Source organism: Ictalurus furcatus, chromosome 23, assembly GCF_023375685.1.
Source record: "Ictalurus furcatus strain D&B chromosome 23, Billie_1.0, whole genome shotgun sequence".
NCBI lineage: Eukaryota > Metazoa > Chordata > Actinopteri > Siluriformes > Ictaluridae > Ictalurus > Ictalurus furcatus.
The window spans coordinates 7,617,261-7,627,500 of NC_071277.1; the positions used below are offsets into that span (position 1 = coordinate 7,617,261).

A 10,240-nucleotide genomic window follows, 5' to 3' on the forward strand; every position below is an offset into this window, starting at 1 on the left:
ACACACACAAATAGAAATATGTATATATAAAGAGCGGCTCTTTCTCAAAATCCCAGCGGCCCTTGGAGACCTCGAAGGGGTTTCATGTAAATACTCGGACGCTCCCGGAGACGCGGAAGTTGGAGTGAAAAGCCCCGAGCTGAGTGAGGAAGTGAGCGCCGGACTGATGAGCGGATGTAATTCCGAAAACGCCGCCACCGCTCGGCTCTCTCCTCCTCGCTTCCCCGCGGCGCTGCCCTCCCTCAACTCCGCATTCCTTTTCGCCAAAACCCCGCCCACATGCCCACTTCCGCTTTTCGAGACGCCGAGTACGCGATAGGCTCATCTGCCTGTCAGTCAGAGCGCTCTCGCTACGTCTCTAAGCGGTGGGTGGGACGAGGGGAGGGGCCTTACAGTGACAGTAAACAGGTGAACGCAGGAGATACGACGAGATGACGACAGAGTCTGTTTATTTATGTCTATTTATTTATTTGGGGGATTTTATTTATAGGAATTTGTCAGGATGAAGTGTGGGAAAGAAAATTAAACAAGATACTTTTGGAATGAATTTAAATCATATGAATTTAATGTTCCTGTTGTATGTAGCTGAGGTACTTGAGAACAACAACAACCTTGTTCTTTCTAGATTTCTTCTGATTATTATTATTTATAGCTAGTAACTTTCATGAAAATCACACAATTTTATTTATGTAAGATACTTGATGGAAAAATGAATACTTTTTATTTATTCTGGGGTTCAAATCCCACCTGCGCCCGCACCAAGTTTGCATGTTCTTCCCGTGCGTCAGGGGTTTCCTCTGGGTACTCAGGTTTCCTCCCCCAGTCCAAAGACATGCGTTGTAATCTGATTGACTTTTCTAAATTGCCCGTAGTATGCGAGTGTGTGTGAATGTGCCCTGTGATGGGTTGGTACACCATCCAGGGTGTTCCCCACCTTGTCCCCATCTTGAGTTCCCTGGGATAGGCTCCAGGTTCCCCATGACCCTGTGTAGGATATGCGGTATGGAAAATGGATCACTTAAAAATGATTATTATTATACAAATTAACAGCAATTATACTCTATAATTCATATGATGAATAGATTCAATTTGAATAAATAAGCCAGTAAACCTCATTTCATCTAAGGTACTTGAAGAAAAACCTCTAAAGACTATACAGTGAATATAATTAAAATAAAGTGAGATATGATCAGATATTAAATGTAATATCATACCCTTACAAACAAACTTTCAGGATGTTGGAAAAGACCTTCTTTTACACATGTTCTTACATATATATAATGTATTAATTAATTATATATTAATTAAATGTGTTAATGATATATATTAATTATATATATATAAGAATTAATTAATCATAAATTAAAAATCTATAAATTAATGAATGAATTAAAGTAACATTATTCAGGAATACACTAACTGGATATTTTACGCTATTTTATGTTTTCAGGTTATATAACTAGAACAACTACAAAAATAACGCACACTGTAGTGATTGTGTTAAAGTTTTGTCTTAAAGTATTTTTTTTTTTAAAGGGAAACGTAACATTTGCACTTTGTTTGTATTTTTATTTGATTTTAATTGCAGCGGTTTCGCCCCACTGCGTCACGAAGATGAAAATATCAGGATTATGATTATATTTTCATTTCCAATCTGACAGGAAATAATAACAGTGTGTCTGTTATGAAAATTAAACTGCACACAGAGGTTGTTTTTCCATTTAACTTTTTTTTTTATTTTACAATGTAATTATAACATAATTACACCACCACGATCGTGACTGGTGTTGTTTTGGTAATGAAATATTTTGCAATTTTATATATATATATATATATATATATATATATACACACACACACACACACATATATAAATTGCAGATGTCACATGAAACCTAACCTTGAACTGATGGTCAAAGCTGGTAGACTCAGGGATCTCTCATGACACCTACTGACTCCACACTGAACTTCAGCAACACGTGTGTCCAAGATGGTAGAATAATAAATAATAATAATAATAATCAATCATAACATTAACATCACACCTTTCATACATAAAATGCAGCTCAAGGTGCTTCACAAAGAAATTAAACAGACAATAAAAGCTAATAAGAGTGAAGTAGAGACAAACGATCAACAATAATTTGATATAAATGCCTTAACATATTATTAATGAATTATTAATAATATTAACAATAAACATTAGTTTATAAAGATTATATACAGACTATAGTCTATAAACTAGTAATACTTTTAAACATTATGACACAACATTATGGTTAGTGGTTAGCACGTTCGCCTCACACCTCCAGGGTCAGGGGTTCGATTCACACCGTGTGTGCAGAGTTTGCATGTTCTCCACGTGCTGCGGGGTTTCCTCCCCCCGTCCAAAGACATGCATGGTAGGCTGATTGGCATGTCCAAAGTGTCCGTAGTGTGTGAATGGGTGTGTGAATGTGTGTGTGAGTGTGCCCTGCGATGGACTGGCACCCTGTCCAGGGTGTACCCCGCCTTGTGCCCGATGCTTCCTGGGATACACTCCAGGTTTCCCCGTGACCCTGGAGGAAGGATAACCGGTATAGAAGATGGATGGACATCAGAAGAAAAAGAGTAAGCTCAGTAGTTGAGATATTGGTCTACTATTCATTCGTATAAAAAATGAGAGAAATGTAAGTTCTCAATAAGGGTGTCTGCCAAATGCCATTAGTATACATCATGATAAGTGCTTAGAACATACCAGTACATAAAATGAAATTATTTGAAAACAAAAATTTTGGGAAAATTTACAATGAGGTACAGTAAGAGCATCTATTTATTTATTTTTTAAAACCGAAGCATGTTTTTGTATTTCAGACGGTGCGCCACACCTGGAAACGATGCTTTCTTGTTTAATAATCAATCAATTACACCACTACAGTGTAATATTACGGTATAAATATCGCAGATTTATTTATTACAGTACAGGAACAGAAAACTACACCATGTTTCTACTGAATAAATGACAGAACATTTGCTATAAAGTTTTCACATCATCAGCAGTAGATGGTGAGACCTGAAACCAAAACCGATCCTTAAACATAAACGAACTGAAAACGATTAACCTCTGCACCTGATTGGCTGAATCCCTGCCGGCTCTGTAATCAAGAAAAGAAAATGTTGTACACAGACAACAGAAAACAACAACAACAACAACAACAACAACAAAAGAAAAGATAAAAGGTGTATTTAAAAGGTCTAAAATCTACCTTAAAAAACACAAAGGCACAAACGATGGAGGCAGAAGAAAGCTGGTGCCTGCTTTGTCCTATGACAGCGCTCATTCTGCATTTTATTATTTATTCCTGATATTTTGTAACCGGTTACATGAGGGGGGAAAGGGAAAAAGAAATCGTTTTAAAACAGACGGACATTTCTATTTAAAAGTGAAGGAATAGAAGAAGGTGAATGAAATCTGTAACAGCCGACTCTTCAGAGAAGTAGAAGGAAAGTACATGATGAAGTAAATGGGATTCGTGGCATTTGTGCGTTTGTGGGAACATTTCGGAGCTTTCGGGAGATCATGGCCGCACCGTCAGCTCTGTGGAGCTCGTAGCTGCTGGTGTTCAGCTGATGGACTTGAGCTTGGACCAAGGGTTTGTGCCTCGCACCTCGATGGGCGACTCGTTGTAGTAGACGTGGTTACACAGGTCGTCCAGCGGGGGCTCTGGGTCGGACGTGGCAAACTGCGCCGCTTCCTCCACCTCCTTACGCACCTCCACGTCAATCTCCTGTTAAACACCAGGTCCATTTGATTTATTCTGTGCAAATCTACTACGCGATGTTTTAACGGTAAACATCCGCAACGATGATTTCGATTTATACTTTTTTTTTTATCTCCTTAGTTTTGGACCAGTTATAGTGGGAAGAAAATGATCAACCATTGATGTCAGGTTATCTAAACTTTTGACCGGTAGTGTATGCTACAGGAACGCAGTGTGAAGTTACACACACACTCAAACACACTTACATGGACAAGTCATCGACGGTGAGGAAATACATACGCATACGTACACACACACACACACACACACACACACACACACACACACACCTTAATTTCCTCCACACTGGCCATGTTGTTGTTGATCATTCGGTCCTTCAGCAAGGTGATCGGGTCGCTCTTGCTGCGCACTTCCTGGATCTCCTCACGTGTCCGATAACTGGATGAAAACACACACCCGATTAAAAACAAAAACAAACAAATATACACACAACACAGACATATTCAGCACAAAGATCATTATTAATTGGTAGTGCGAGCCTTGCACCAGATTCTCTCTCTCGAACACTGGGAGACGGGGGTCATTTCCCAGGATCACTCATGCCATATCCATGGTAACGACAGGTCTCAAACTAGCAAGACCCGGACCCTGGGAACGACGGCTCGTTCTCTGCTTTCTGTAAAAAGGTACTCTGGGATTTTAGTTTTGGTCTGTATCCTCACTATTGTGTTTTTCATTCTTCATTTTCAATCTGTTTTTTTTTTTTAAACGGAGTTACAGACATTTTAAAGAGAGTCAGAGTTTAGTTGTTTTCCATTTTGGAAAGCAAATGAAGCGATCAGAATGCAAGCATGTAATGCAGTCCTGTGAGCTTATTAAACCACCGGTGACACTTTATCCCATGGGCATCTCCATAGCACCTTTATAACATGTTCATAAACATGACATACGGTACAGTAGAGCTTCTGTAAAAGCTGGAGGGTTTATGAATGTTTTATCCTCATCTTCAAGAAGTTACTCACTCACGACGCTGCGAAACGGTTATAAGATGTACGTAGCGCTTCGTTACGGTGTTATAAAGGCAAATTGGACGGCTATGTAGTTCGAGGTCATTTGGATTGTAATAATCTGCCTCACCTGATTCCAGGATCACTCATGCTGTGTCCATGGTAACGATAGGTCTGAAGCTCCATAAGAATAGGACCCTGGAGAATACGGATCATTACAGAGTTGTGGTGGGGGGGAGCTAATTTAAACATGTATATACACATGTACGTGTGTGTGCGCGTGTGTGTTTCTTTTTTGAAAAGTTACCTTTCCGGATCTGCAGTGGTCTGCGGCGAATTTGGTCGCCTCCCTGACGCAGAGCACGTCCATTCCATCCACCTGAACGACACAGAGCGTCAGTGTAGCAGGTATGCGAGAAATGCTCCTTTTAATTCACGTTATTTTTACTGTCCTAGCGCGTAGGTGCTAAAATCTAGCATCGTTTAAAATTACAGGAAAAAACAACAAAAAAACAGCGCATTTTTTAGCAATTAGCCAAGCAACATGACGCTGTAAATTGATATCTAAGTAATTGCGACTACTTAAATAAAACAGAACTGCGGTTTTGTGAGGTAACCGCATGTACGGTGCGGTCTGAAACATGGCGCGCTTTTTAAAATGAAAGAATCTTTTGTAATCTCGAGGACGCGGTCGATTTTATTCAGGGTCATGAATTGTACTGTATGTTGCCTGATGTGATCGACGCGCGACAGTGTACATTACCCTCAGTCCAGGAATGAATTCCCCTCGCTTGTAGTAGTCCGTGCTGGCGGAGGCTCGCTCCACGGCCGTGCCCATGCCGTATTTATTGTTCTCGCAGATGAAGATGCACGGCAGCTTCCACAGTGCCGCCATGTTGTACGTCTCAAAGATCTGCCCCTGATAATCACACACACACACACACACACACACACGCACCAGTTTAAACACCGTCCTGTTGATCATTTCTGAGGTCATAATTGTGAAAAAAACCACCAACACCACCGGGTCTCACCTGGTTCGCTGCTCCGTCTCCGTAGAGTGTGACACACACCTGACTATTGCCCTGGTACTTACAGGCGAGAGCCACTCCAGCACCGAGGGGAACCTTCGAGGTGACAAATATTCAATAACACACAGTGAAGAACATGTAAGGGAGCATGGTACCGTTTAGAGGATGAGCGCGTCTCACCTGAGCTCCCACAATGCCGTTTCCTCCGTAGAAATTCTTCGCATACATGTGCATGGAGCCTCCTTTGCCCTTGGCGACTCCACCCCGTCGACCTGTGAGGAGCGGTATTATTTAATAGAACAGAAACGTCTGCTGTAGATGCTGTTGAAACTATATTCTTGTCATGGATTCTACTTGGACAAACATTAATAAGAAGAAATGTTTTGATGCTAGAGTGCCCCCTTGTGTGCACATGCAGCTACTAGCAGCTGCTTTTCCAGGATGCTGACTCATATGAAGAAGTACTAGTTGTATAAATGATGCGTACGGCGCTTACAAACAAAAAACAAACAAACAAACAGTCCTCTACCCTCCACTTATACGCTGTAAACGTCTCCTTTAACAGCGTGTGTATGTGTGTGTGTGAGAGAGAGAGCGTGAGCAGTCTTCCTCGATATGAAGCGTGGAAGTGAGACGAACCTGTGAGCTCGGCCATGATCTCCTTTACAGGCACTCCTCTGGTGTAGGTGTACCCGTGAGCTCGGTACGCCGTGATCAGGTGGTCGGTGCGGTTGATGGCGGATTCGATGCCCATTGCACAAGCCTCCTAAAACATACACGTGAGGATAAAGCCAGTCAAGCACGTGTGTGTGTGTACGTTTAAATCATATAATAATGTATAGGAACTGAATAATATCAGCTGCTGTACTATAATCATCCTTTATATTAAATAAAATATTGTGTCCCGTTACAGATCCTCACCTGTCCATCATAGAGGTGACAGAAGCCTCGGATAATCTTCTGCTTGTAAAGCTGGTCTGCTTTCAGCTCCATGCGTCTCATCATCTGCATGGTGCGATAGTAACTCAGTCCCTCCTCTCGAGTGAGCACGGCTTGGGTCGGAGGACCCTGGTCCAGTCGATGAAGCTCACAGGGCTTTTTGAGAGAGAGAGAGAGAGAGAGAGGGAGGGAGGGGGTACATCATAATCCATTAAAGGTCGACATCAACATCAATATCAGGAACTCTATTTTGCGATTTTTTTAGATTTCACAGGCAATCACAGAAATCTAAAACTCTGGATATAAAACATTGCTGACAACGGCGCCTCACTTCGATGTTTGGTCCTTAACCACGCCCCCAAAACACAAGGCCTGAATGTTAAGTGCAAGGGGTGGAGTTTTATGAACAGTGACGTCTGACTGGTTAGATGTTGGCCATCTGCCTTTTTTTTTTTTTTTTTTTTTTTTACAGAATTACAGAAACTAATGATTCTGATCTGATCAAATATTTTATTGAAGAAGAAATTTTTACCAAATATTCAAAATAAATTAATTATTACGCTATAAACTACACCATTAAGGATAGAGTGTTTCGTTTGTTTGAAAGGAAACCTTGGTGTGTTCTCCTCCATGGTACGGTTCTTCAAGCAGGCGACAGTGTCTCCACGAGGTGGTCTCGCAATCAAGTCAACTCAATGAGAACTTGCCTTGAAAGCGATTCGACTCTGAATCGACTCACCTGCAGGAAATGATTCAAACCTGTTCGACTGCAATGAGAAAGCGATTAGACTCTGAACCGACTCACCTGCAGGAGTGCACCTTATTCTATGACCAGAAAACAAGACTGATCACATAAACAGTTTGGAACCTTGTGGAAAATTTGCACAATGATAAAGACAGACCAGACAAGAGAAGAAAACAGAACAGGTGAAGCTTGCCGAGAATTTAATACACGTATATTTTTGTGATATTACATTTGATCCAAAGGCATGTAGACATAATCCCATTAAAGCTCTGTATCGAGGCTTGTGTAATTTTCAGAGAATCATGTAATCAGTGATAAAACAAGGCCTTCGCTTTCTGTCCAATCACATGACCACTTTGTTTTGTGCATCGAAAGGTTCGAGACTCCACCCTATTTCATCATTCGCTAGTTGGATTGGTCGAGTATTTTACTGTATGACACCATCAACAATATTCTACCAGCACAATTGTGAAAGTCTATATAAAGAAAGAGCACAGGCATCGCTATCACTTTCCTAACCACAAGATGTTTGCTTTTTTGATACTCCGAGGCTTCATTTCCCAGCAGAATCACGGAAAAGCTTCACGAGGCTTCGCCCAACCATCCTGAACACATTTCATTCCTTACAATCCTGACCAAAGACTCGTCGGTGAGAATCACGATCTCTGTTCCAAGACAAAATAATCATGATTATTATTTCACCAAGACCTGTGAACCGACCTTGATGTCAAAGGTGGCCTGAGGAGTGAAGCTGGCATAGGAGCGGCTCCATAGTGGAACCACCGTGGAAACCTGTGAAAGAGAAGCAAACATCATGGTCACAAATGTTTCAGACGCAACACCGAACATTACAAACGCTCCAGCGAATAAACGCCGAGTTATACTGTTACCGAAATCACTTAGAGAGAAAGGGAATTAAAAGAGAAAGGCTGGTGATGGAGCGACTGTTTACAGCTGCTATAACGTAAGTGACAACAGGAACCAAGCCGTTCTCTGGGCGTTCTACTACGTTAAATGTAGCTATAAATGGATAAAAAGCACAACATGATGTTCATTAAGAAATTAATTGCACTCGTTGGTACGTAGCTGGTGTATAAGAGAAATAAAACACTTCAGGGCATGTGGTTATTAGAAACTAATCAACTTCAGGGTGGTAACAGCAACTCTACTTCATCCCAGTATCCCTTCTGTGATTATTTTCCTGTAACGGCACAACACCGAGGGTTTTATTCCTGAAGATGCATGAAGCCAGATTAGATTAGATTTTTGATATTTAACAAAATAAGCTATTAAATCACATATAAATATTGCCATGTATTTTATTACTGCATGGGTTCATACACAAAATATACCGTAATTTAAAGCTCAACAGCATTTGAAGGGAATGACTTACAGTCACACAACCAACTGGAAAATGTTCATCTAGGTGTCAGGTATGACACACACCTTTTAGATTTTTGATATTTATTAAAATGAGCTATTAAATCACATTTAAATTAGACATGTATTTCATTACTGAATATGCGCAAAGTGTTTTCAGTTGGTTATATGACTTTAAGTCATTCCCTTCAAATACTATTAAACTTAGAAACGTGTTTAACAATTTCGTATGTAACTTTAGAGACGGTCCCTTAATTTCCGCGAATATCGAACGTCCAACGTCAAACCAACTTTATTCCAGTCCACTCGCTCCCTAATGAGTGCACTTATTCCATATGCATTAATAAAGATGTCTACAAATCAAAGACATGGCTGGGCTTCAAATACCTTTTCTATGGTTGTTTTAAAATTAAATAATATATTTAAACACTGTATTTCGCGCACTACATGTCCAACAAGGAGCACAGGCGAACAAATCAAGGTCAATAAGTCTACAGCCAGCTTAGCCGCTAATGTTAGCTAGCTAGCTAGCTGTCAACTCTATTTCGGTGTCCACATCTGTAAACATCAAATAAACAACATACACCGATACTTACTTTATTCTTTGCTGCACCTCTGAGCGCGACTGAAATAAAAGGCAACATGTTTTGCATATTTTACAGCCAACGCTAAAGGGCTAGCTTCTGTTTCTCGGCGCTTCCGAGTCCTGTTCTTCTTCTGTGGTGGCAAAACAAGAAAATGTGGCTTATCGCCACCAAGCGGCTGTGGAGGGAACTACACAAAACGTCCAAATTAAAGCCTGGAGGAAAATAGCATAACAATTACCTTTTTTTGATAAATGATAAAGTAATTGAAGTTTTAATCTACTTTTTAGATTTTTAATTAATTGTAATAATTAATTAAATTATTAGAATGTAATTCATTATTAAGGATGCCTCGGGCACTGCTACGGTGCTCATTATGTCATTATGTTACGGTCGAGTTTGATTCATTTTCTCAGAGTCAGAGACTTTATTCACATTTTTGGGAAAATTTATAAAAATTTCTTTACTAATTTTTAAGATATGGTGAACTTGTAGTACATTTTGTTTACAATATTAAACCATTGTTCATGGCAATTTTTGATTTATTTAGTTTTAAACAGACAAAAATGCACATGTTACTTTTGATTCAGAAATCAGTGTCTTTTCAGTCACAATTTTTCTTCATTAAAATTTTATTCAAACTATAAGCATGGTGGCTTAGTGGTTTGCCTCACACCTCCAGGGTTGGGGGTTTGAATCCTAACTCCGCCCTGTGTGCGTGGAGTTTACATGTTCTCCCTATGCTTTGGGTACTCCGGTTTCCTCCCCCAGTCCAAAGACATGCGTTGTAGGC

General features: G+C 40.3%; 1 protein-coding gene across 1 annotated transcript; it reads right to left on the bottom strand.

Moving 5' to 3' along the window:
• Positions 1–2,924: 2,924 nt before the first annotated feature.
• On the bottom strand, positions 2,925–9,589 carry pdha1b (pyruvate dehydrogenase E1 subunit alpha 1b). Its single transcript, XM_053610903.1, has 11 exons — positions 9,460–9,589; positions 8,204–8,275; positions 6,721–6,894; positions 6,439–6,565; positions 5,980–6,071; positions 5,803–5,895; positions 5,532–5,687; positions 5,076–5,147; positions 4,899–4,966; positions 4,091–4,199; positions 2,925–3,767 (listed from the first exon to the last, which is right to left on the bottom strand). Exons 1-11 carry the CDS (start codon positions 9,514–9,516, stop codon positions 3,603–3,605), a joined length of 1,185 nt encoding a protein of 394 aa, XP_053466878.1. The 5' UTR covers positions 9,517–9,589; the 3' UTR covers positions 2,925–3,602.
• Positions 9,590–10,240: the final 651 nt, after the last annotated feature.